The 27,390-nt window shown below is 43.5% G+C and overlaps 1 protein-coding gene across 13 annotated transcripts in view; it reads left to right on the plus strand.

The window, feature by feature from the left end:
* The window catches only part of ERC1 (ELKS/RAB6-interacting/CAST family member 1), a 550,202-nt gene that overhangs the window by 506,203 nt on the left and 16,609 nt on the right, over nucleotides 1-27,390 (plus strand). For 9 of the 13 annotated variants that reach the window (XM_066258688.1, XM_066258691.1, XM_066258683.1 and 6 more), the window contains one exon: nucleotides 2,498-2,686. In XM_066258688.1, coding sequence (XP_066114785.1) covers nucleotides 2,498-2,686 — 189 coding nt within the window. Of the gene's footprint in view, nucleotides 1-2,497; nucleotides 2,687-27,390 lie in introns of those variants that run through there. The other 4 variants (XM_066258695.1, XM_066258697.1, XM_066258693.1 and 1 more) reach the window with 1 other exon arrangement.

Genomic DNA, 27,390 nt, shown 5'->3' on the forward strand with positions numbered 1-27,390 from the left:
GCCCCCTGGTGGGTCGAGCGTCACCCCCTGGTGGGCGTGCTGGATGGATCCCGGTCGGGCGCATGCAGGACTCTGTCTGACTATCTCTCCCTGTTTCCAGCTTCAGAAAAATACAAAAAAAAAAAAAAGGAACTGTCTGGGCCCTGGCCTTTTGGCTCAGCGGTAGAGCATGGCCCAGCATGTAGAAGTCCCAGGTTTGATTCCCGGCCAGGGCACACAGGAGAAGCATCCATCTGCTTTTCCACTCTTCCCCCTCTCTTTCCTCTCTATCTTTCTCTTCCCCTCCTGCAACCAAGGCTCCACTGGAGCAAAGTTGGCCCGGGCATTGAGGACTGCTTTACCACCTCCACCTCAGGCACTAGAACGGCTCGCATTGCAACAGAGCAACGCCCCAGATGGGCAGAGCATCGCCCCCTAGTGGGCATGCCGGGTGGATCCCAGTTGGGTGCATGCAGGTGTCTGTCTGACTGCTTCCCTGCTTCTAACTTCAGAAAAATACAAAAAAAAAAAGAGAGAGAGAGAGAGAGGGGAGCTGTCTGGGACTCCAGCAGCTTTCTGTCTCCCTCAATCTCTGTCCATACTAGTTTTTACAGCCAGAAATTATGGAGACTTCTCTTTCTGACACTGGTACCCTGTGCTGGGGGCTCAGACTGGGGCTGGGACCCTGGCTCCTTGTGGACCTCTACAGCCAAGGTATCCCTCCCAATTTTTATCCACCACACGAGTGTGGGACCAGCTGATTCCATGTCTCTTCCCCTCCTACCTGTCTTGATGTGGCTTCTTTAAATCTCTATTTGTAGGACTTCCATTCAGCCAGGTTTCAGGTGGTTCTGAGTAATGGTTGTTCAGTGGTTTAATTGTAATTTGATGTTGTGGGAGGAGGTAAGTACCATGCTTACCTATTTCACCATCTTGACCAGAAGCCCTTAGGTGGTATTTGTGATGGAATACTTATAGGCTTTTTTATTATTTCTTTTATAGTTTTTCTTCATATTTTTCTGAGTAAAATATACAGTGATTCCATAATAAAAATATAATATATAAAACATTATTTTGGCCTTACCTGTGGTGGCACAGTGGATAAAGTGTCGACCTGGAACACTGAGGTTGCCAGTTTGAAACCCTGGGCTTGCCTGGTCAAGGCACATATGAGAGTTGATGCTTCCTGCTCCTCCCCGCTTCTCTCTTTTTTTTTTCTTTCATTCTCTCTTTTTGTCTAAAAAAATGGATAAATAAAATTTAAAAAAACCAAATCATTATTTTAAAAAATTCTTAGGAAAACAGCCAGAACAGGCCTCTAAGGGGGCTAAGGAGAAGTTAATGTCACTTTTGAAGTAATACCAGGCCTTGTTTCTGTTGAGTTGAAGGTTATTGAGCTCCTTATTCATTAGGTGGGTCAGAGGTGTCCTAATGATGAAAACTGTCAGCCCAATGACATGCAGCAGGTGCATACCTCTGCCTTGTAAGACCAGGGAACATTTTTGAGAATTGCCAACATTTGGGCTGTGCTTTACAGCTCTCACAGCTGCTGTGTATCAAGCAGATGCTGCTTCGACATTTCAGTGTTCTGAGATGTAAACTCTGGCTCAACTGTTAATAAACACCCCAGGCTTTGACCAACTATCAAATACCTGATCGGAGTATTGTTAAGAGAGCTGTTAAATGAAATTCTGGGGGAGAAGTCATCTGACATTTAATGTGTTTCTGAAGGGGGTCAAAGGATTAGCTGCTCATCCAGGGCAAAGGGAATATAAAGGAAAGAAAAAAAAATAGAGCAGTACTGTTATTCAAGAAAAACAGAACCATTGTTACAACCAAGAGAACTTAAGAGTCCTTGGCTATGAGTCAGGTATTTGGTGTTATATAAGGATTTATCAATCACTGTTTAAAAAGAATATTGGATAGTCTCTGTGAGGTGAATGAAGGGAGCTTAAGCCAGGATGAGGCAGGTTAGTAATGAGTTCCCTCATCACATTTCTTGGCCAAGGAGAACGTGCACCTTCTCCAGAGGCAGAATTTTTCTTCTATTCTAGGAGGTGGAGGAACATGTGAAGTATATTTTGTCCAGGCTTTCAGATGAGCAAATTTCACAAGCAGTTTCTGGTAATCTACTCAAAAATAAATGGGAAGAGAAACTATGAGGTAACTGGAGTCTTTATCACAAATGTCATCTCTGTAAAAACAAGTTAGTCCTGTGTTTCATTTCCTGCCAAAGTATGGAATTCTTAAGTCTCATATTGATACATTAAGCCATCATTTCCTACCCATCTCCCAAAATGGTGGTTGGATGTGACACTGTCAATGTACAGGTATGTAGAACTGTTTCTTTTTATAATCCTGAAGATTTCAATATTGATTAGAAGAGCTTTAGTCTTTGTTCAGTTTTCTTTGACTTGGGAAGCATAAAGATAGTCAAACTTAACCAAAAAAAAAAAAAAGATAGTCAAACTTCTCGTTTCAGAGTGACCTTGACTCTCCTCATTTTTTTTTATCTCAGATCATCCAGCCCCTCTTAGAACTTGACCAAAATAGAAGCAAATTAAAATTGTATATTGGACACCTGACAGCCCTTTGCCATGACCGAGACCCCTTGATCCTTCGTGGGCTCACTCCACCAGCTTCTTATAACTTGGATGATGACCAAGCAACTTGGGAGAATGAGCTGCAGAAGATGACCCAGGAACAGGTACATCACTTGAACTGTAATAAGACCCTATTCAAATTTAGCTGCTACTTAGGTTGATGCAATAGGAGCTACCTGGGGAATTTAGTGCTCATATTCAATATTCTTAGCAGTGTTCTTCAACAGATATTAGTAATTACCATGTGAAGGACATTCTACTTTATAACTTGTGCAGGTATCAGAAAGGGCTAATTTAGAAGTAAGAAGGTTAATGACAGTCTCTTCACAGAACTAATGGCCACTGATGATTACAGCCACTGCAGGAAACTGAGTAAGGATATTTGGATAGGGATTTATGACAAGTCAGTAGCATGTATCTTCACTTGTGTCTAGGGAACTGTGGGTTACAATATACTAAGATTTAAAAAACAGAGCCATTAGTTGTTGACATCAAAGTGATGGCAGCATGAGAGATACTCCTGATCTCTCCCCTTGAAATATCAACAAATTGAACAACTATAACACAGTAAAGGAACCCCAGCTGGGCTCACAGGCGTACCTGAAATATCCATGCACCGAGGACTAAAGGTGGGACAGGATAAAAAGTTGGGTGGAAGATAAAATGCATTCACCGTGAGCTTTGGAGAGGAGACAAACCTGGAGTGACTGGGTTTGTTTTTCTCTGCCAGACTATGAGGAGAAGACAAAATCCAGACTTTCTGGATTTTGACTGAGAGTTATGGAGAGGGAAACTCATACTGACTGGGTCTCCTTCTGCTGGGTGAAGTGGTGAGACAGAGGGGCAGAGGGGGAGAGAAACCAAAGTGGCCAGAGCGCAGGGTCACAGCCAGTATTCCTGCAGCCAGCCTGCAGTCTACACTCGGCAAAGACAGAGAAAACTAAAGTCCTGCCTCCTGAATCCCACCTCACTCATCTCGCAGAACAGAGAGTGGCAGAGACAAACCCCAGAGCAAGCTCTCCAGAGCCACTCTCTCCCCTGAAGAACAGAGGTGCTCCACATCCAGTCCCCAGGTATGTTGAAAAGTGGGTAAGAGTGCCAGGAAGCCTGAGGTTGCCATTGCTAGAGTTGTAAAGCCAGAAAGCTGAAGCCATAAGACTGAAGCTGTAAAGCCCTCACAACACACCCTACCCACCAATGTGACTGCAGCCCTGCCTATATCATGACAGCAACATCTTAGCAGAGGGCAACCCAGGAACTTCACAGAGCTAAAAGTTGTAATACAGCAACACCTACTGGAAGAAACCTTTCAAAACCAAATTTTATTTTTCCTTTTTTCCCCCTTTTTTACCTTTTTTCCTTCTTATCCTTTTTTCTCTTTTAAATTTCATTTTATTTCATTTTTATATATGTTTTATTCTTATTTTTTGGTGAGTGTTTTTTGATTTTTTTTTGTTTGCTTGCTTTCAATCTTTTTTGGGGTAGTTTTTCTTGTCATAATTTTTAAATTTTGATATTTTTCATTGTATTTTTTTATGTTAAGTTTTTATTTTCTTAGTTGTGTTTTTTAAGGTTCTTAACAATACCACTCTCAAACACCATCAAGAAAGAAGAAATCAAATACCATGGCTACACAAGACAGAGATGAGTTCAGAAAGAAAATGAAAAATCTCCAGAAAAAAATCTCAATCACATGGAAACCTTGCAGTTAAATGATAGAGAATTCAAAATTGAAGTTCTGAAAATACTCAACAAGATGCAAGAAGACAGTAGTAGGCAACTTAACGATCTCAGAAAACAAATTAATGAACAAAATGAACACCTCACCAAAGAGAATGAAACTTTAAAAACAGGGATGGAAGAACTCAGTACATGAATTAAAGACTGAGGTAGCAAGTTTAGCTAATAGAACAAGCCAGATAGAGGAAAGAATAAGTGACATCAAAGACAGGCAATTAGAGATGCTACAGAGAGAAGGGGAGAGAGACTCATGAATTTAAAAAACAGAGAATTCTACAAGAATTGTCTGACTTCATCAGAAAGAACAATGTAAGAATAATGGGTATATCAGAAGAAGAGAGGGAGAAGGGAATGGAGAACCTATTCACATAATTAATGAGAATTTCCCAAGCCTATGTAAAGAGTTAGAGCCTTGAATCCAAGAAGCAAACAAAACACCGAATTACCACAACCCAAACAGACCTACTACAAGGCACATCATAATAAAATTGTCACAAATCAATGACAAAGAATCCACAAGGCAGCTAGGGAAAAGAAGAACATAACATAAAAGAAAGCCCATTAGGTTATCATCAGACTTCTCAGCAGAAACTCTACAAGCCAGAAGAGAGTTAACCCAAACGTTCAAAGTACTGAAGAGAGGAATTATTAGTCAAGAATACTATATCCATTAAAGTTATCCTTCAGATATGAAGGAGAAGTAAAAAACTTTTTCAGACATACAGAAACTGAGGGAATTTATCACCAGAAAATCCCCACTGTAGGAAATACTCAAGGAAATTATTAAACCAGATACAAAGAACAAAACAAATCAAAACTACAAGTAAAAGCTCCAACAAGTTCACAATAACACCAAGCATAATCTATGGCAATAACATAAAAGAGGAGAGAATAAAGATCTGCAGTAGCAAGTGGGGATGGAGTGCAGAAGCACTCACAAAACAAAAAACTCTTGTACATATGAACATTTTTCTCTTAATAACTTAATGGTAACCACACACGAGAAAGCCCCTACTGAAACACACAGCTTAGAAAAAGAAGATGCAGAGGAAAGAAGTATTAAATACTAACAAACAAAAACAACTGACAGAAACACAAAAGAGAAGAACCAAACAAGGCACAGAGCTACCAGAAAACAAAACATAAAATGGCTCTTGGAAACCCTCAAGTGTCAAAAATTACCCCAAATGTAAATGGACTGAACTCACTAATAAAGAGGCACAGAGTAGCTGATTGGGTCAAAAAGCAAAACTTAATGATATGCTGCCTTCAAGAGACACATCTAAGCTTTCAAAGTGAAAGGTTGGAAAACAATTCTCCAAGCAAATAATATCCAACGAAAAGCAGGTGTAGCCATACTCATATCTGACAATGCTGACTTCAAGACAACAAAAGTATCCAGAGACAAAGATGGACATTTCATAATGATAAAGGGGACATTATATCAAGAATACACATGCACCGAACCAGAGACACCAAAATATATAAGACATCTACTAACTTATCTAGAAATAGAAGCAGACAAAATCACAATCATACTTGGAGATTTCAACACACCATTAACAGTTCAGATAGATTATCCAAAAGGAAAATCAATAAAGAGATATTGGCCTTAAATGACACTCTAGATCAAATGGACATAATAGACATTTATAGGACATTTCATCCCAGAATGTCATATTATACATTCTTCTCCAGTGTGCATGGAACATTCTCAAGGATAGACCATGTGTTGGGCTACAAAACTAAATCAACAAATTCAAGAAGATTGAAATTATACCAAGCATATTTTCTAATCATAGGCTTTGAAATTAGAACTCAATTGTAAAAAGGAAGTAAAGAAACCCACAAAATATGTGGAAATGAAACAACAGACTTCTAAGAAAATGAGTCAGAGAAGAAATAAAAGCAGAGATTAAAAGATATATACAGACAAATGAAAATGACACACAATATATCAAAATTTCTGGGATGCAGCAAAAGCATCATTACAAGCTTATATCAAGAAACAAGACAGCCTGACCAGGTGATGGCACAGTAGATAGAGCGTCAGACTGGGATTTAGAGGATCCAGGTTCGAAACCCCAAGGTCACAGGCTTGAGTGTGGGCTCATCCGCCTTGAGCACAGGCTCACCAGCTTGAGCACAGGGTTGCTGGCTTGAGCCCAAAGGTCTCTGGCTTGAAGCCCAAGGTCACTGGCTTGAGCCCAAGATTGTGGCTTGAGCAAGGTGTCACTAGCTCTGCTGGAGCCCCCCAGTCAAGGCACATATGAGTTAGCAATCAATGAACAACTAAGGAGCCGCAACAAAGAATTGATGCTTCCCATCTCTTTTCTTCCTCTCTGTCTGTCCCTCTCTTTGTCTCTCACTTAAAAAAAAAAAAAAAAAGATTGTTTCGTCCACTTTATGATTTAACTCTTTTATCATTATGCAGTGTCTCTTCAAAACTGGTAATACTGTGAAATCTGCTGTCTGATATTAATGTAACCACTCCATCCCTCTTTAAATGAGTGAGTGTATGGTCAACTTTTTTCCATTTATTTGCTTTTAAGGTATGTCCTTATGTTTAAAGTAAGTTTCTTGCAGGCAGAGTATATCCACCACCTCAGAGAGCAAGATGATCTTTCTACCTCCTTGGTTCCAGAGGGCAGGGCTACCTCCTTGGTTTCAATAGGCCAGGCTGCCATTTAAGGCCAAAGAACAGAGCATCCAACCAAAGAGGATTATTCTTGAGCCTTATATTCTAGTAGAATTTACTCTGCTAGGTTTTGGACTTGTTTGAAACTCATGATCTCTTTCTCTTCTTTCCAATTTCTCCCTTTTGGAATGGAAATGTCTAGCCTATGTCTGTCTGTCCCACCCTCATATGTTAGAAGTAGATAACTTGTCTGGTTTCAACACGTTCACATCTAGAAAGGGATTTTGCCTCAGGGTGAATCATACTTTGAGTCTCACCCACACTTGATTTCGATATTTAGATAACATTTGAGATTTAGAATTGATGCTGGAATGGGTTAAGACTTTGGGGCTTTGGGGATGGGAGTGAATGTGTTTTGCACATAAGAAGGACATGAATTTTAGGGCTACAGAGCATGGAATGTTATGGACTAAATTATGACACCAAAAAAATTTATATGCTGAAGCCCTAAATTCTATAATTTGGTTATATTTGGAGATAGGGCCTATAAATGAGGCTTATAGGGTAGGCCCTAATCCAGTCAGACTGATGTCACTATAAGAAAAGATTAGGATATACATAGAGACACCAAGGGTGTGTGCTCACAGAGAAAAAAAAGCACATGAGGACACAGCAAGAAGGCGACCACCTAGCCTGACCTGTGGTGGCGCAGTGGATAAAGCATCAACCTGGAAACACTGAGGTTGCCGGTTCAAAACCCTGGCTTGCCTGGTCAAGGCACATATGGGAGTTGATGCTTCCTGCTCCTCCCCCTTCTCTCTCTCTCTCTCTCTCTCTCTCTCTCCCCTCTCCTCTCTAAAATAAAAAATAAAAATAAAAAGAAGGTGACCACCTATAAGCCAAGTGGAGAGGCCTCAAAAGTAATCAACTCTGCCAACACATTAATCTTGAACTTCTTGCTTCCCAAACTGTGAAAAATAAATTTCTGTCATTAAGCTACCTAGTCTGTGGTATCTTGTTATGGCAACCCTAGCAAACTAAATACACTTCTTTTTGAAAGATACTCTTATCCAGGTATAGAATTCTAGGTTGACTGTTCTTGGTTTTTTTAATACTTTAAAAGGTACAGTTCCATTTTCTTCTGGTTTCTATTGTTTCTGTTGAAAAATATTCTATGGTCTTTTATTTCTTCTGTCATGTTTTTTTTTCTACTTTCAAGATTTTATTTTGATTTTGTTATTAAATGTCTTCAACCACTTGAAAATAATGTGCCAACTTGTCATGTTTGTTTTTCGTCTTTGGACTAAAATTAGGTTTGGGATCTCTGAGTCTCTTGGATTTGTGTTTTGTTTGCTTTAATTTTGGGAAATTCTGGAATTGATATTGATTCATACCAGTGACTTCTAATTTTTTAGTTTTATAAGTCTGCCCCCAAATTTTATACTGGATGGAGTTTTCTTTGGGTGTGATATATTAGTTTTGATGGATTGATTTGACAGATAGGTACATAAATGACAGGCAGGCATGAGTACATTAGTGTCCTGTACTACTGGTGTCAGCTTTAGTGTTGTATGGAAGTTAAGGGCACGCATATTAGAGTCAGATAGACTTAGATTTGTGTTGTTTTTCCTTACCTGACCTTTTTATTTTAGTTTTCTTAACATCTCTACCTATTCCTTCATCTTTGTACAGATACAATATTGTGAGAATTAATACAGATAGGTGGTAGTTATTGCTATTATCATCATCATTAATTTTAGTTAATATTTTACTAAGAATTAGAATGATGGGCTAGAATTCCATCAACCTTGGAATTTTCCCTTATTCTAGAATCTTGAGCATGAAAAATTCTGACCCTATAGCTCTAGTTATATCTGGGCTTTCTTTCTTTTTTTTAATTTAATTTAATTTTATTTTATTATCTTCAGAGACAGAGAGAGGGATAGACAGGGACAGACAGACAGGAACGGAGAGATGAGAAGCATCAATTATTAGTTTTTCGTTGCACGTTGTGACACCTTAGTTGTTCATTGATTGCTTTCTCATATGTGCCTTGACCGCGGGCCTTCAGCGGACCTAGTAACCCTTTGCTCAAGCCAGCGACCTTGGGTCCAAGCTGGTGAGCTTTTGCTCAAACCAGATGAGCCTGCGCTCAAGCAGGCAACCTCGGGGTCTTGAACCTGGGTCCTCTGCATCCCAGTCTGACGTTCTATCCACTGCGCCATCGCCTGCTCAGACATAGCTGGGCATTCTTAATTCAGGCTTTCTTTAATTCTATATCTGTATTGTAATCCAAAAGAGAAGTCTTACATTTTATATTTTAGGAGTCATAAAAATTTTTTACAGAGAATTTCAGAAGAACGTTTCCTCAGTGAAAACCTATGGTTGCCATTTTTTTACATAATACATATTTAGTTCCAATATTGGTCCCTAGGCACTCTCCTTTTTTGTGTGTAGTTGTGCCAAATAATTTTAAATGAAATATTTCAAGCATTCAGAAAAAGTATTGATATTAATATAACATCACCTTTGTACTCTGAATTGACAAATACTATTTTGTTACATCTACTTTGGATTTTTTTAATGCTAAATATAGTCTTCTTCATACCTCTTCTAAGTTGCATTTTTCCTTTCCATCTACAGTGGCAAGTACTGTCCTAAGTAGGTGTGCATTTCTACAGTCCATATTATTACCTTTTTAGTATACATTTCTTTTCATAAATAATATGTAATACTGTTTAGTATGATAAATATTTAAAATAATTGATATCATGTCATACTGTTCAGGCTATCTTTGTGTTTATTATTGTTTTGTTTTGGTTTTTTTTGGTTTTTTGTTTTTATTTTTTACAGAGACAGAGAGTGAGTCAGAGAGAGCGATAGACAGGGACAGACAGACAGACTGGAACGGAGAGAGATGAGAAGTTTTTTGTTGTGACACCTTAGTTGTTCATTGATTGCTTTCTCATATGTGCCTTGACCGTGGGCCTTCAGCAGACCGGGTAACCCCTTGATGGAGCTAGCGACCTTGGGTTCAAGCTGGTGGGCTTTTTGCTCAAACCAGATGAGCCTGCGCTCAAGCTGGCGACCTCAGGGTCTCGAACCTGGGTCCTCTGCATCCCAGTCAGACACTCTATCCACTGCGCCACCGCCTGGTCAGGCTGTGTTTATTATTGTTTACTGAATCTAAGCCCTCTAGTTCTTGGTACTATTAGAATAAGAGACATTGTTGAAATTTTTCAGATAAGTGTAAATCTTATATTATTTTACATTTTGCACACATATATTTCTTAGCCTTATCTGCTGAGAGGCCATAGAAGCATTGATACAATAGTAAACCAAGAGGTCACCTAAGCACCCAAATCTTAATTTCTACATGCCCTTTTCCAACCAAAATAACTGGGGATTCAGGAAATATGGCTGAGTCTAGTGCTGTGTGTGGCAAAGTACAACAAAAACCCATAATAGCTGATTATACCAGAAAGTAAGAAAGTGTTCCAGGGATGTGAGAATATGTCAGAAGGACACAGGAATTCCCAGTGATAAAATTTTAAAGATTAAAGCAGCAGAATAACAGATTATAACTCATTGATATAGAATAGAAATAAAATAGAAATATGTGAATCTTTACAGGTATAAAGAAGTAAATTAAGGCCCTGGCCAGTGGGCTCAGTGTTAGAGTGTTGGCCCAGCATGTAGATGTCCCGGGTTTGATTCCTGGCCAGGGCACACAGGAGAAGCACCCATCTGCTTCTTCACCCTTCCCCTTCTTCTTTCTCTCTATATCTCTCTTTCCCTCCCACAGCCAAGGCTCCATTGGAGCAAAGTTGGCCCAGGTGCTGGGGATGGCTCTGTGGCCTCTGCCTCAGGTGCTAGAATGGCTCTGGTTGCAACAGAGCAACGCCCCAGATGGGCAGAGCATTGCCCCATAGTGGGCTTGCCGGGTAGACCCTGGTCCGGTGCACACAGGAGTCTGTCTCTCAGCCTTCCCGCTTCTCACTTCAGAAAAATACAAAAGAAACGAAAAGAAAAATACATAAATTAAGCCTGGCCAGGTGGTGGTGCAGTGAATAGAGCGTTGGATTGGGACTCAGAGGACCCAGGTTCGAAACACGAGATTGCCAGCTTGAATGCAGGCTTAAGCATGCGAGGTCGCTGGCTTGAGTCCAAGGTCTCTGGCTTGAGCAAGGGGTCACTCACCCTGCTGTAGCCCCCTGGTCAAGGTATATATGAGAAAGCAATCAATGAACAACTAAGTGCCACAACGAAGAATTGATGCTTCTCATCTCCCTTTCTGTCTGTCATTGCTACCTATCCCTCTCTCTGTCTCTCTCACAAAAGAAAGAAAAAAAGAAGTGAATTAATAAGCAAATAAATATGGAAGAAAGGAAAGCTATATCCTCTAATGCAGCTAATCTCTGTGGAAGGAATGATGGAATAATGAATGGTGCAATGGTGGATATTGGCATCCACCATGGTAATAACTGATTTGTGTAGAAGTATCAATGAACGCGAAACCAGTGGGTAAAAGTTTGCTAAGGAACAGGACATTTCCATTATATGAAAGCATCTCTTCACAAAAAATGTGTATCGCTTAACTATTTAGCATAAAATTCTTTAAGTTAATTTACATTGGGGAAACCTGGAAGATGCCATCTAACCCAATTGACTAATGTTAACATCACTAGTAATAGGACAAATCCACATTGTCTACTTTCTGTATTATGCATTTAGAAGAGCATAGGTGGGTATTTTTGCCAAACAATATGTAACCTGAATTTAACAATTAGGGAACATATATAGAGAAAATTATATAGTTATAGATACAGATTAGATAGGTAGGTAGGCAGGCAGGCAGGCAGACAGACAGACAGACAGACAGATAGATAGATAGATTTATATACATACATACACTTATTTCCATATATTAAGAGAAACATGGCCCTGGCCTGTTGGCTCAGTGGTAGAGCGTCTGCCTGGCGTGCAGGAGTCCCTTGGGTTCAATTCCTGGCCAGGGCACACAGGAAAAGCGCCCATCTGCTTCTCCACCCCTACCCCTCTCCTTCCTCTCTGTCTCTCTCTTCCCCTCCTGCAGCCAAGGCTCCATTGGAGCAAAGTTGGCCCAGGCGCTGAGGATGGCTCCATGGCCTCTGCCTCAGGTGCTAGAATGGCTCTGGTTGCAACAGAGCAACACCCCAGATGGGCAGAGCATCGCCCCCTGGTGGGCATGCCAGATTGGATCCCGGTCAGGCGCATGCGGGAGTCTGTCTGACTGCCTCCCCGTTTCCAACTTCAGAAAAATACAAAAAAATTAAAAAAAAAAAAAAGAGAGAAACATGAGTAAGACAAAATTAGTAAAATGTTAGCAATTTGGGTGAAGAATATAGTTTCTTGTATTATTCTTGCAACTTTTATATAAGTTTGAAATTTGAAAATAAACTTAGGCTCTGGCCAATTGGCTCAGTAGTAGAGTGTCGACCCGGTGTGTGGATATCCCGGGTTCGATTCCCAATCAGGGCACACAGGAGAAGCACCCATCTGCTTCTCCACCCCTCCCCTTCTCACTCCTCTCTCTCTCTCTCTCTCTCCCTCTCTCCCTCCCTCCCTCTCCCCCTCTCCCCCTCTCCCTCCACTCCCTCCTTTTTCCTCTCTCCCTTTCTCCCTCTCTCCCTCCTGCAGCCATGACTCTATTGAAATGAGTTGGCTCCTGATGCTGAGGATGGCTCCATGGCCTAGCCTCAGGCACTGAAAAGAGCTTGGTTGGGAGCATGTCCCCAGATGGGCAGAGTATTGCCCCCTAGTGGGCTTGCTGGGAGGATCCTGGTCGGGGCGCTTGCCAGAGTCTGTCTCTTCTTCCCCTCCTCTCACTGAATAAAAAAAAAGAAAAAAGAAATTTGAAAGTTATTAAAAATTTAGATGAGTAAAACTGAGGTTCAGATTTTTATCCTCTTCTGAAAATTAACATGCTTAAGAACATTAATAATACTATCAATAAAAAAGAATACTATCAAAATTCATCAAATTGTACACTAAAAGACCTGTACTTTTGCTGTATTACCAATGATAGTTTAATTTAAAGCAAAAACAGAAAAAAATTATACCCCAGCCCTGGCCGGTTGGCTCAGCGGTAGAGCGTCGGCCTAGCGTGCGGAGGACCCGGGTTTGATTCCCGACCAGGGCACACAGGAGAAGCGCCCATTTGCTTCTCCACCCCTCCGCCGTGCCTTCCTCTCTGTCTCTCTCTTCCCTTCCCGCAGCCAAGGCTCCATTGGAGCAAAGATGGCCCGGGCACTGGGGATGGCTCTGTGGCCTCTGCCCCAGGCGCTAGAGTGGCTCTGGTCGCAACATGGCGATGCCCAGGATGGGCAGAGCATCGCCCCCTGGTGGGCAGAGCGTGGCCCCATGGTGGGAGTGCCGGTGGATCCCGGTCGGGCGCATGCGGGAGTCTGTCTGACTGTCTCTCCCTGTTTCCAGCTTCAGGAAAAAAAAAAAAAAAAAAAAATTATACCCTACCCCCAGTCTAACTGATGGGCAAATTCTGCTAAAAAGCTAAAAATGATTTCTCCCTAGAGCACTAATTCTTTTTTTCTACCATGAATGCCAGCCTCCCACCAGGGGCTGACCGCCTTGGGATGAACTCGCACCAGCCAGCCTGCTCTGGGGTCATGGAGCTTTGGATCCAGCTCCCTTTCCCAGCACTCAGTCCCATTTTTAATTTTCAGGAAAGTATTGTTCCAAAACTTGGCTCAGACCTTGTCCTTTCCTTGTATTCCTTCTTCCATTTGTTTTCTCCATTTTGATCAATCACTCTTTGGCTGGTGCCCCTCTCTTTTCAAAGTGGTGACCCAGAGGGTGTGAATGCCAGGGCAGTGCTGGGCACAGAACCTGAAAGTCATCTCCCTCACTCAGGAGCGCATTGATCATGAGTCACGACTTGACACTCCATTCTTCTGCTTTGAATGCATTTGTACAGATTGTTGTACACACGAGTGAGCCAAATGGACATTTGAGCTGTTGCGGGGCAAGGGATAAGGGGAGCAGGGAGAGAAAATAAGAAAGAAAGAAAAAAGAAGAATGGTTCTTTGTGGGGCAACAAACTTTGTTCTGGTTCCCAGCCTGAATGTTTCTGATCTGGTTTTCTTCTTTTTATGATATTTGAATTTGTTTCTTCATTTCTGATGTTGAACTTTTGTCAAAAAAACTAAGCAGCACAGTGAGAGAGGCTGAGAGGCGAGACCAGTGACCCAGCAGGAAGACCTGCAGAGCCATGGAGATAAATGTGTGTGCTGGGCCAGGGCTTGCGAAAGGGGGTGGGGGGTGGGGGGTTGTGCGTGTTCACAAATTTACAAGAAAAGCCCTGTGGAGTAACCTCATTTTTCCCCCTCCTTTCTGCTCTCACACAGCCTGGCATTTTCTCCTTCCTCTGAAAGCTGCCATTAACTTTTTTATGCAAACAGCCGAGTATCTTGCCAGTTGCTTGTTGAAAATCTGGCAGAGAAAAGCTTGTTCAACAATAACAAAAGGAAAGAAAGGAGGAGATTGATACGAAGGAGCTGGGCAGACTCCGATGGAGAGAACAGGGCCTCAGGACACAGAGCTGCTACCTTACTTCTTGTGAAAGTCCCCTGAAACTAAGTTGTGTAAAGGAAAAGCAAATGAGGATTTAAAAATGGAGGAGTTGAGGAACTCTTTCACATAGTTGAAATTACAAAGATATTAACATTAATTGCAGTTAACTCCCAATGTGAGAGCAGCTTGTGGTGTACACATAAAAGGATACACTTAAATAGGTGCTGTGCTACATGCTCTGTGCAGAATGTGAAATAATACTGTTTGCAGAAAGAGAAAAAGAGTATGAAGAAGTCTAGCTAGAACAAACCTTGGAGGGACAGAGATTCCTCCAACCATTCTTCCTCTGTAACTTGTCTCAGAGAAGGGGACTCTGCTGTGTCTATTTTGTCTACAGGTCTCTCCCCACTTCTTGACTAGGGCAGCTCCTGGTCCTCATTACTGGTGTCTACCCCCAGCTTGCTGGGACCAAACAGAATTGTATGTAAAACACCTGCTGTGAATTCAGGTCTCATGCGCCCTTGGCTTTGCAGCACTGAATACAAGTACCTTTTTTTAGTCTAGTTTTCATTAGCTTGGTTCTTACACTGGACTCTTTAATGGTCTATAAGATGAATATGGAATATTTATTTAATTACAAAGCTTTGCATTTTTAGAGATATTAATGTGTTTTTTGCTGCCCTTTGTGTTTGAGCGACCGCAGTGAGAGAAGGTGAGCACTGCCGACTCCCTGGGAGCTCCCGTGGGAGCTCTGACTTACCATCTTGGAATTTTAATGAGTCTTGACAATGAGTACAAGTCAGTATATTAAATATGGGTCTGTCCTCTCCAATGTCAACATCCAGAGATAATGTACCCCCAGCTAAGCAAAAAAGAAAATTCTTATGAATACCAAAAAAAAACCATGACTGAAGTAGAAACTGCAAATATAAAGCCAGCAGAGCTTGGAAACTATGGAACTGATGGATTTCCAGTCTAGTCAGAGCATTTGAAGTAAATTGTCCTTAGTTTTCTTTCAAGCTGTTTAATTTTTTACAAAAGGTTTGGTGGGACAGTCTAGAAATAGAAATAACTTACATTTCTTATAGGCAGGATCTACTCTGGTGCACACTGTGCACTCTCAGCCATCCTTCTGCCCCAGCACCCCTGGAGAATATGAAGCTCCTGTAGTAACAGTGCTGTGTGCAGTTGTAATTCTCTGGGGAAGCCTGTGTACCCTTAAAAAAAGCAAAAAGTATGGGACCATACCCCAGTCTCAGTGAGGCATGACTCCCGCCATGTAAAATCAAAAGGCTATCCTGAAATATAAGCAGTCCTCAGTTCATATACATAAAGACAGTTCCCTCCATTCCCTCCCAATTCCCCTGTGCCCTGTCACTGAAAGCGCTGCTTCTCCCAGGAGCTGGGGGAAATACTGCCGCCGCCACCGTCCTGTATATTCACTAGTCCAGGGAATCCCTACTACTTGAATGACCCATCCCTCCAGCTGCTCTAACTAATCCTATTAGTTGTCCCAGGCCTCTACGGGAATCTCCTACAGCCCTATAGAGCGTCCAGCTGTAGGGCCACTGTCGTGGAAATGAGGTTTTCTCCCTGGACCCCTTCTGGTGCTGTGTAAAAAGATGGGACCAGGACACACTAGCTTGCCACTGGAGCAAGTGAGGATGTGTTTCTGATGTCAGTAGTTAGAACTCAGAAAGCATCTTCCAGAAGGTAAAATGTTATGAATGGTGGTTAGGTTCTATAACATTATATTTCTTTTCAAAGCTGCTGTAACAAAGTATCAAAGACTGAGAAGGTGGTGAGGCTTATAAAACAAATTGGGGCCCTGGCTGGTTGGCTCAGTGGTAGAGCATCAGCCTGGCGTGAGGAAGTCCCGGGTTCGATTCCCGGCCAGGGCACACAGGAGAGGCGCCCATCTGCTTCTCCACCCCTCCCCCTCTCCTTCTCTCTGTCTCTCTCTTCCCCTCCCGCAGCTGAGGCTCCATTGGAGCAAAAGATGGCCCGGGCACTGGGGATGGCTCCTTGGCCTCTGCCCCAGGCGCTAGAGTGGCTCTGGTTGCGACAGAGCGATGCCCCAGATGGGCAGAGCTTCACCCCCTGGTGGGTGTGCCGGGTGGATCCCGGTCGGGCACATGCGGGAGTCTGTCTGACTGCCTCCCCGTTTCCAGCTTCAGAAAAATACAAAAAAAAAAAAACACAAAACAAATTGGGTCCTGGCCGGTTGGCTCAGCAGTAGAGCATCAGCCGGTGTGTGGAAGTCCCGGGTTCAATTCCTGGTCAGGGCACACAGGAGAAGCGCCCATCTGCTCCTCCACCCTTCCCTCTCTCCTTTCTCTCAGTCTCTCTCTTCCCCTCCCGCAGCCAAGGCTCCATTGGAGCAAAATTTGCCTGGGCGCTGAGGATGGCTCCATGGCCTCCACCTCAGGCGCTAGAATGGCTCCAGCCTCAACAGAGCAACGCCCCAGATGGGCAGAGCATCGCCCCCTGGTGGGCATGCCGGGTGGATCCCAGTCAGGCACATGCAGGAGTCTGTCTGACTGCCTCCCCGCTTCTAACTTCGGAAAAATACCCAAAAAAAACCCAACAACCAGAAATTGACTTTCTCACAGTTCTGGAAGCTAGAAGTTTAAGATCAAGATTTCTCCTGAGGTCTCTCTCCTTGGCTTTCAGATAGCCACTTTCTCTCTGTGTCCTCACATGGTCTTTCTTCAGGTCACATGCATCCCTGGTCTCTCTGCTGTGTCTACATTACTTCTTCTACACAAGGACACCAGTTAGATTGGAATAGAACCCACTCTAACAGCCTCATCTTAACTTAATCATCTCTTTAAATCATCCCTTCAAATATAGTCACTCTCTGAGATTATGGGGGTTAGTGTATCAATATAGGAGTTGGGGGGAGGGGCATGACTCAACCCATAACATTATGGCTGAATAGTCTCGTGGAGCCTACTTGGGGACCTAACTGCTACTTAGGTAATTGTTTCAAGGTTTCAAACAAATGACTTCTAAACAAACTCTGGAAAGGACATTCCAAATAAATCCTGGGGGCTTGTGGTATACACATAAAAGGATACACTTAAATAGGTTCTGCACTACATGCTCTGTGCAGAATGTGAAATAATACTGTTTGCAGAAAGAGAGAAAGAGTATTAAGAAGTCTAGCTAGACCAAATCAGATGTGAAGAATGGGAGAAATGACTGAAAAATCTGTTACTCACCCCTACTGATAACAGCGCACTCCCCAGGGAGATGCAGGGCCTGCGTGAGACTTTGGTCCCAAATACTATGTGAAGAAACACCAGTAACTGGGCCTTTTTTAAAAAGCTGTGAGATAGATATAATGTTTTGTGAATGAATGAAATCAGGAGCTTTTTGGAGATAAGATTGTGGTGTTCTACACAGTACATATAAATACTGTCTTACTGCTTTGTCTACGTCTTTTCCATAAAGACCACGTAGGCACAAAGAAAATGCGCTCACCGAGGGCAGGCTCTCCTAATGAAGGGAGCCTGTCATTCTAGCACTGCAGGTAACAGATCTTGCTGGAAGCTGCCGTGATATTTAGTGGCCCTAAAGATCAGGTTTTGATTGATGGCCTTTTTCGTGGGATTCTTTTTAATGATAAATAGTGGTTTTAATGTTATCAGACTAAGAAAAAAAATCTTACCTTTTTTTAATATAAACCCTAAGCCAGACTTCAGACACTAACATTTTATTGCCAGTTTAACAAAAAGCATGCTGTGGCAGTAATTTAAAAGGAATATGCGGTATTTGATAAAGCTCCTGCCTAGATGCCTAAAATTTCACTTGTTCAATTTATTCAAGGCACTGCCTTTTAAAATCGTCACTGTCACCTTAGCATGCCTAGGAAACCTGAGCACTGGAATGGTAAGATCAGTGAGTGGGGAAACAAGAGAGTGTTGCAGGGATGGACAGTGACAGATAAGACGCTGTCCGTCGGGCATTGTGTGCTGACCACACACTGAGGCTTTCTTTGGAGGAGAAAAGTGAAGAGGAGGTCGTTTAAAATGTGTTCAGCCTGACTAGGTGGTGATGCAGTGGAGAGAGTGTCGGACTGGGACACAGAGGACCCAGGTTCGAAACCCTGAGGTTGCCAGCTTGAGCATGGGCTCATTTGGCTTGAGCCCAAGGTTGCTGGCTTGAGCAATGGGTCACTTGCTCTGCATGTAGTCCCCCAGTCAAGGCACATATGAGAAAGCACTCAATAAACAACTAAGGTGCCGCAACAAATAATTGATTCTTCTCTCTCCCTTCCTGTCTGTGTATGTCCCTTTCTCTGTCTCCGTCAAAAAAATAAAATAAGCCTGACCAGGTGGTGGCACAGTGGATAGAGCATTGGACTGGGATGCGGAAGACCCAGGTTCGAGACCCCAAGGCCACCAGTTTGAGCGCAGGCTCATCTGGTTTGAGCAAAAGCTCACCAGCTTGGACCCAAGGTCGCTGGCTTGAGCAAGGGGTTACTTGGTCTGCTGAAGGCCCACAGTCAAGGCACATATGAGAAAGCAATCAATGAACAACTAAGGTGTCGCAATGAAAAACTGATGATTGATGCTTCTCATCTCTCTCTGTCCCTATCTCTGACTCTCTCTGTCTCTGTAAAAAAAAAAAGAAAAAATGTGTTCAGAAGTTTCTCTAACCTCTAGGGCTGTAGCTTTGCCAGCATCTTTCTTGCTCCCGGCACTGTCAGTTGGACCTCTTAAACCCGTATCTAGTGTACCACAACCCACGGGCAGCAGTCCTGTGGACATGGGGACCACTGGAAAGAGCCACAGGCAGGACTTGCTGGGGCTGTTTATTTGGACCAGCCTCCCTGGATGTGTGCAATATGATGCCCCCATGACTTCTCCACCTTCTCTTGCCCAGGTAGAGCTCGCTGTCTCACTTGGCTGCTTCTGCGGTTGAGCCCACCTCCCTCTCCAGCTGCTTCCTGGGGAAGAAAAACAGAAAATCTGGTAATCCTTCTGTTCAGTACACTAGGTGAAACTTCCCAGAAGTGCTTGCTCTGGTGTGGACTTTCCTTCTCGTGGTCGGCGTTCCTTCTGCTTGGAAATAAAGCTGTATGAGGCCGTTTGAGCCCTGGAATGCCAGTGGCTCTGCCCACACTTGCTGGGGGAACTGTGCTCATAAGTGTGGTGAGCCTGAAGCATTCATTGAGCCAAACTAGACTGAAAATGCCCCTGGAGTCACATTCTCGTCCTACTTTGCCTAAGTAAATGAACACTGACCACAAAATTCTCTGAGCCCTAAAGGGGGCTGTGGGGATATTTTCCTTTCAACCTCAACCTTCCCCCAAAAGCTCTCAAATCACATCACATACTTTCTTCTTTTTAGCCATCCAAAATTAGTAATATGCGTGCAACTCCAGACCCTGCCCCCAGCCTGCTCCATGTTGGCCTATCAGACACAACTTGCCTTGTCCTCATATTGTGCTCACCCCCTCACATGCTTCTCTGTGAGACAGCCACGTGTCCCCAGGCCTCACTCTCACTGCCCACATGACCCCAGAGCGTTGGTCAATAATGATACATTCTGAATTCCTAGGCCAAGAGCTTGTACCACACCACAGGGTCATCTCATTATCTCACTAGGGAGTATGGAGACACATCCAGGGAATGTATCAGGTTGGCACTAAAAGAAGAAACAATCAAGCAAGATCTATAGTTACCTGTGGAAGCCTTTCCAGTCTCCCTGTCACACTGGCCCTAGAATCAAACACTATGTTCTAGAAACAGCAGATGGCAGCTCTGGACATAGAGAGCTTGGAGCATGTGCCACTGTGGTGAAGCAAACTCCCTCTCTCTTCTTGGTTGGCCACAGGGATTAGCTAGACACGGATCAGGCTTTATGCTGGTTTAGCACTGAAATTTCAACTGTAACAGAGCCTTGTTCTTACCACCCTGACAGTTTCAGTATTAGATTTCCTTTTAGTTGCTGGGATTTGGGGGGTTATTTTTTTTTCATCCTCTCCCTCTTGATGCTTTTCATTTCTGAGAGCCAAACCAAATACCCGGGGCTGGCTGGCTAACCTGCCAGTCTGCGATTCCCAGAGCCCCACCTGTTCTGATGGATCCCTTTGGCAAAGAAGGAAACTTTATCTCCATTCTGGTAATGACAGGCCCTTAATTCACATCAGTTAATAGTTTTGTAAGAGATATTACCAAATCAACTCAGACAACCATCTTAAAATTCTGCCTAGCTGGGAAATCTGGTTCTTCTAACACTCCACACTTTCTCAAGCCTTGAACACTCACTATCTCAGCTCATTTCTGGACTGGTGAGGCCTCTCAGAGACCATGCCTGAGGCTCTGCCTCAGACTGTTCTGCTTCTGAGAACCTCGCCTGAATGGCTAACTGGCTTGTTTTGGGGGTAGAAGGGTTGTTTGTTTGTTTGTTTAGTTCCATGATGGAGAACCTATGACACACATGTCAGCACTGACACATGTAGCCATTTTCGATGACACAGCCGCAAAACAGAGAAGTATGGGGTCTGCATGCTGAGAAGGACGTGTCATCCTCGGCTCCTGCATGGCCAGGTGCAGGAGCCGAGGATAAAACATTAGCTGTAGTGTCGACACTCTGTGCCGGAGGTCTGTAGGCCAAAACAACAGAACTCCGGCACAGAGCGTCTCTAGTTCTGGGACTTCCAGTTAGGCCGTTAGGGGATCTTGACCTCACTTCCAGCCGGCGGAGCAGGGAGCAGTGGAATGCCCCAGGGGACACATCTCTGGGGGCCCTATGATCGCCATTACCAGCAACCACATAACCATAGCAACCATCTTCCAATCTGCTGTTCTGGGGTGTCGTGGATTTCTAATTGACCATCATTACTGAGATAAGTGAGGCGGAGGCTGGGAGAGGCGAGGGCCTGTGCTATGGGTGCCATTTCCCGCCATTAGAAATAGCAGCAGCCAGGCCTGACCTGTGGTGGCGCAGTGGATAAAGCGTCGACCTGGAAATGCTGAGGTCACCGGTTTGAAACCCTGGGCTTGCCTGGTCAAGGCACATATGGGAGTTGATGCTTCCAGCTCCTCCCCCCTGTCTCTCTCTTCTCTCTCTGTCTCTCTCTCTCCCTCTCTCTCCTCTCTAAAAAAAATGAATAAATAAAATTAAAAAAAAAAAAAAAAAAAGAAATAGCAGCAGCCATCTTAATTTACATAAGATGCAACTTGCAGAATTTCAAGACGGCAACTGGGCTCAGGTGTTTGTTGACTTGAGGTCAAAGCTTGAGAATCTGGAAAGGTGCCGCTTGGAGAATCTAGAGGAGTGCCACTATGAACAGGAAATTTGGAGTACCTAGAACTGATTACCAGACACTTTTAGCACCCTGAAAAATATAGCAATGGCTTTACTCACAATTTTTCCCTCTACGTACTTTTGTGAGACCTTATTCTCAGTGTTACATAATATCAAAACCGGCCCTGGCCAGTTGGCTCAATGGTAGAGCATTGGCCTGGCATGCAGAAGTCCCGGGTTCAATTCCCGGCCAGGGCACACAGGAGAAGCACCCATCTGCTTCTCCACCCCTCCCCCTCTCCTTCCTCTCTGTCTCTCTCTTCCCCTCCCACAGCCAAGGCTCCATTGGAGCAAAGTTGGCCTGGGCGCTGGGGATGGCTCCGTGGCCTCTGCCTCAGAATGGCTCTGGTTGCAACAGAGCAACGCCCCAGATGGGTGGAGCATCGCCCCCTGGTGGGCATGCCAGATGGACGCCGGTCGGGCGTATGCAGGAGTCTGTCTGACTGCCTCCCCATTTCCAACTTCAGAAAAATACAAAAATAATAATAATAATAATATCAAAACCAACAAAAGAAACAGATTGACAGATGAAGTTAGTAGCACTTGCTTGCGCTTGAAGTGTACAAAATACCAACCTTCAATTGAAGATTTAGCCAATGAAATTCAGCAACAAAAAAGTCACTAGTAGGCACGTTAAAGAATTCCCCCTCCTCCTCATTTATCTTAGTTCATGGCACTCCACACGAGTTAAATAACATCAAAAGAAACCGACTGACAGATAAGTCACTAAGCAGGTAAGTTAAATAATTACTTTTTGGTTTATTAAATACAGTTATATATTACAATTATACATTTTTGTTATTTTAACTATAAATATCGCAAAATTATGGGTTTTTTCTCAAAGTGACACACCACCCGAGTTATGCTCGGGTTTTTGGCAAATTTTGACACACCAAGCTCAAAAGATTGCCCATCACTGGTTTAGTTCTACTGAGGTTTAATTGACAAAATTTAAGATGTTTAAAATGCACAGTGTGATGATTTGCTATATGTGTACATTGTGAAAAGATTTCCCTCATTGAGTTAACACATTCATTACTTAACATATTTACCATTTTGTTTTGGGGTTTTTTTACCTTTTTTTTTTTTAAGTTCAACTCTCTTAGCAAATTTCAATTACACAATACAGTGGTATCACTGTAGTCACAGTTGGCTTGTTCTTTGAGTGGGATGCTCACCCCTGTTCGTTGGTACTCCAGAAACATTTTTATAGGAGAGATGACACTGGGTCTTGAAATACTACTTATGGGGGCCAGTCAGACCAGTGAAAATCTTCTATTGGGTTTTGGGAGGGAAGGTTTCTGTTCCCACTTTTATCTTTTGTATCCCTGTCTTTTGCTTTCTTGCCATGCTTCTTCTCTGTCCACTCCCTTCCCTCACTTGTTCAGAGAAGGTCTAACACCGATATTCTGATATAGCCTTTCAAGAAAGATGCTAACTTGGGAGGTTCTCATAGGCATAGAATATCACATAGAAAATAAAATTAGCCAGGGAAGAATGTTTCAGTCAGGAAAGCAACCAGCACTTTAGAAGTGTCTAGACATAAGCGGGTTAGAAATCAAGACATTAGCACATGAGTGACATCTGCAAGTACATAATAGACTCATTATAAAGCAAAAGTTTGTGCTGGTTTATGTAGAGATAACTGTCTAAAACTAGACTGTAAATACCCATTGTATGTGCCTGTTTCTAACTCCTCCTATATGTAAGGAGTTTCAGGTGTTAGCAGCATGTGCTTTGGCCCTGTGGATAGCCACTAACCCCAGTTCATTTGTCTACTTCTGCCTGTGTCACTTGACCTCTCAGTTGTTGACTTTCACAAAACCATGACTGTCGAACCTTCAAAAGAATGATAAGCAACAGTGAGTGATAAGACAACTCTGAGAGGTCTGATAGTCAGCTAACAAGACCAGATTTCTTGTAAAACTTCCCTCCGATGCATGGGAGACTTCCTCTTTTTCTTTATGGAGAAGCTATGTGTTCACTGGTTGGGGCTGGTAGGATAACACAAGTTCTGAGCAGACACTTCTGTCCGTCTGAACTTCACTGGCTTCTTTACCTCTCGAGGCCTTGCTTGTCCTACTTGGATGTTCAGAGAACTAAACTGGTAGTTCTGTTAGCTCCCTTTCAGGTTTCTGAGTCTAAGTCTCAGATTTGGCCTGCTTTTAGATTTAGTAGTTCCGCTTTTTAATATTTTGTGGAGGACAGGGTTAGTGTAGAAAATGAAATTACGTGATTGTTTTAATATTCACTAAAAATCTTAACTGTTTTATTTCCTTCCAGATGAGGGAGCTCCCACGCTCACAGGGCAGAGTTCTCAGCCATTGTAGGGAAGCAGAGAAGCTCATGATATTTTGTTTTGTTTTGTTTTTAACCTTTGAAAACAAAAGGTAAAAAATACCTGATGATATAACTTTTATTTATTTTTTTAAATGTTTTTATTTATTCATTTTTAGAGAGGAAAGAGAGAGGGCAAGAGACAGAGAGAGAGGAGAGAGAGGCAGAGGGAGGAGCTAGAAGCATCAACTCCCATATGTGCCTTGACCAGGCAAGCCCAGGGTTTCGAACCAGCGACCTCAGCATTTCCAGGTCGACGCTTGATCCACTGCGCCACCACAGGTCAGGCCTGATGATATAGCTTTTAAAAATTCAGCTACCCTAAGGCATATGGCAAGCATTCATTCAATAAATATTTAGGGAGCTAAATATACTATGTGCCAGTCATAAACTTCTCTTGATAATACTAGAAAGTAATTGTGTGGTTTTCGTTCTTTGAGAGACTGACATACGTGGGGTTCCCTCCTCCTCACTGTCTTTGTCATGAGGTAAGGAAAAGAAGAAGTTCCTTTATTTCACCAGTGGATCTTGAGGTGCCTACTGTGGATTGTCACACTGTGTGGCCTGGACACTTTGTGAGTCATGTACATAACAGGCCCCTTGGTGGAATGGAGCTAAACTTTTATTTTTATTATGACATTTTGCTCAATGTTAGTCATGGAAGAGCAGTAACATCTTATTTACTTTTGGCCTAAGCAACAGCAGCAGTTATAAAAACAAAGTCAGATACTGCCTGGCAAAGAAGTTCATTAGGAGGCGGAGGAGGTGGGGAGGGGGAGACCCAGGAGTGACCTCATGATCACCACCGCCTCCGCTGCGCTGGCAGAGCCTGGGGCCATGGTGGCTCAGCTCTGGCTCTGCACACACGCAGCTAGGGTGAGTGGAGACTTAGAAAGAAAGCTGGGAAGTTCAAGCTACAAGCTTACACTCAAAATATTAGTCTTAACCTGTGGGACATAGTCCTAGGACGTGTCCTTCAAGAGTAGCTTTATTTAGTTGCCCCTGGAACTAAATGTTAGAGGAATTCTACAAAGTAAAAAGGTAACCAGAATACCTGTAGAAAAGTAAATGACTAGACAAGAAATAGCTACTATGCCCTCAGATCCCTCTGACCACATAAGATTTATATTTGATGCTTTAGTCAACAAGCATTATGGCAAAATACATTGCCACTTATTCTAGTTATTCAAAAATCTAAACTCGGAAGTTATTTTATGTCTTCATCTCTCCTAAGCAGATGTAGTTAAATAGCCCACTAATGTGGGCTGGGGGCAGCAGCCCAGATCTGGACAGGACAGAAGGACCATTTCAGCGTGATCCATCACCTCTAAAAGCTTCCATCATCATGCCAGCTTACAGCTCCGACCTCATGGCTTGTGCATCTGAGAACCTAGCTGTTAAAAACCTCCAGTTCAAATTCTTGGCTTATTATACCAAACTAGTCATCTCTGTATAATATCCTCACCACCAAATCATCTACAGAGAGGAATTCATCTGAGTCACTGCCAGCCACAACCATCGTGCAGTAACCTCTCCTAACCATCCCTCCTTTGTGCCCATCTGTACGTGGCATCTTTTATGGTTGTGAATAGAGTCATTTGCCTTGAAATAAAGTTATGTTCTCTCAAGATTTTCTTATTTCATGGGTTTCTATTAGCTCTTCCTGATGCCTCTCCTCAGCTGTGGAGCATACAGTGCGTCTTCCCCAGTCAGACCTTTGCTGGACACGGCAATGGCTGGGCGGCCTCCCTTGATGCGGTCAGCCCATCCCGCAGCACTACTTCCATTCCTCTGTCCAGCCTAGCCTCGTTCCTTATCATTCTTTGCACTGTCGGTCTGTTCCCTGACAGTTTTCCTAACACTGAAAGCAGGAAGGGAGCTCAAGCCGATTCCCTTACAGCCAGGCTTTCATAACAGTGTTTTTGTTGGGTGTGAGATTGTAGAACATCATCTCTGAAATGCCTCTCTCTCTCCTGAGCTTTCTGGCCGCTTCTCCCTGACCCAAGGTGGAGGCTGCAGCGTTCCCTCTTCCCTTCTGCTGTGCGCACTTCAGATGTGTGTTGCTTTGAGCAACTTGCTTCAGATGGAGTTGCTGTTGCAATTGTGATTCTTGGCTCAAGGCCCTCTAGAAATCATATTACTACTCCGAGTTCAGGGAGGGCTGGAATCACTACTAAGAACTGAGTACATTATGATATAACATTCAGCAAACAAGGCCAGAAAATCCCTGCCAAAGGCCACTTTAGTATCCTGTGCTTGCCCTGTATTCCATCTTTTGAACACTTTAAACAAAATGGGTGCTACAGTGCACAGTTTATGTGCCTTCCTATCACACCTGCACACAGTCTTGATTTGGAGACGCTTCAGTTTTTATCTTAAAAAGCTTTTTGGAAAAATATCAATGTTTTCCCCCAGAAATAGCATCTGTTCCTTGAGTTTAGTCACCGGTCGTTTTGTGATAGTTTGCTATGTGTGGGGAATTTTGCTAGGCAGCATGGGTTTGTAAAAAAACAATTCATCAAGAAGTTTGCAGCCCTGGCCGGTTGGCTCAGTGGTAGAGCGTCAGCCTGGCATGCGGGGGACCCGGGTTCGATTCCCGGCCAGGGCACATAGGAGAAGTGCCCATTTGCTTCTCCACCCCCACCCCCTCCTTCCTCTCTGTCTCTCTCTTCCCCTCCCGCAGCCAAGGCTCCACTGGAGCAAAGATGGCCCGGGCGCTGGGGATGGCTCCTTGGCCTCTGCCCCAGGCGCTAGAGTGGCTCTGGTCGCGGCAGAGCGACGCCCCAGAGGGGCAGAGCATCGCCCCTGGTGGGCGTGCTGGGTGGATCCCGGTCGGGCGCATGCGGGAGTCTGTCTGACTGTCTCTCCCCGTTTCCAGCTTCAGAAAAATACAAAAAAGAAGTTTGCAGCCTGACCAGGTGGTGGCGCAGTGGATAGAGGGTCGGACTGGGATGCGGAAGGACCCAGGTTAGAGACCCCGAGGTCACCAGCGTGAGCGCGGGCTCATCTGGCTTGAGCAAAGAGCTCACCAGCTTGGACCCAAGGTCGCTGGCTCCAGCAGGGGGTTACTCGGTCTGCTGAAGGCCCACGGTCAAGGCACATGTGAGATAGCAATCAATGAACAACTAAGAAGTCGCAACGAGAAACTGATGATTGATGCTTCTCATCTCTCTCCGTTCCTGTCTGTCTGTCCCTGTCTATCTC

The sequence above is a fragment of the Saccopteryx bilineata genome, chromosome 2, assembly GCF_036850765.1.
Source record: "Saccopteryx bilineata isolate mSacBil1 chromosome 2, mSacBil1_pri_phased_curated, whole genome shotgun sequence".
Taxonomy (NCBI): Eukaryota; Metazoa; Chordata; class Mammalia; order Chiroptera; family Emballonuridae; genus Saccopteryx; species Saccopteryx bilineata.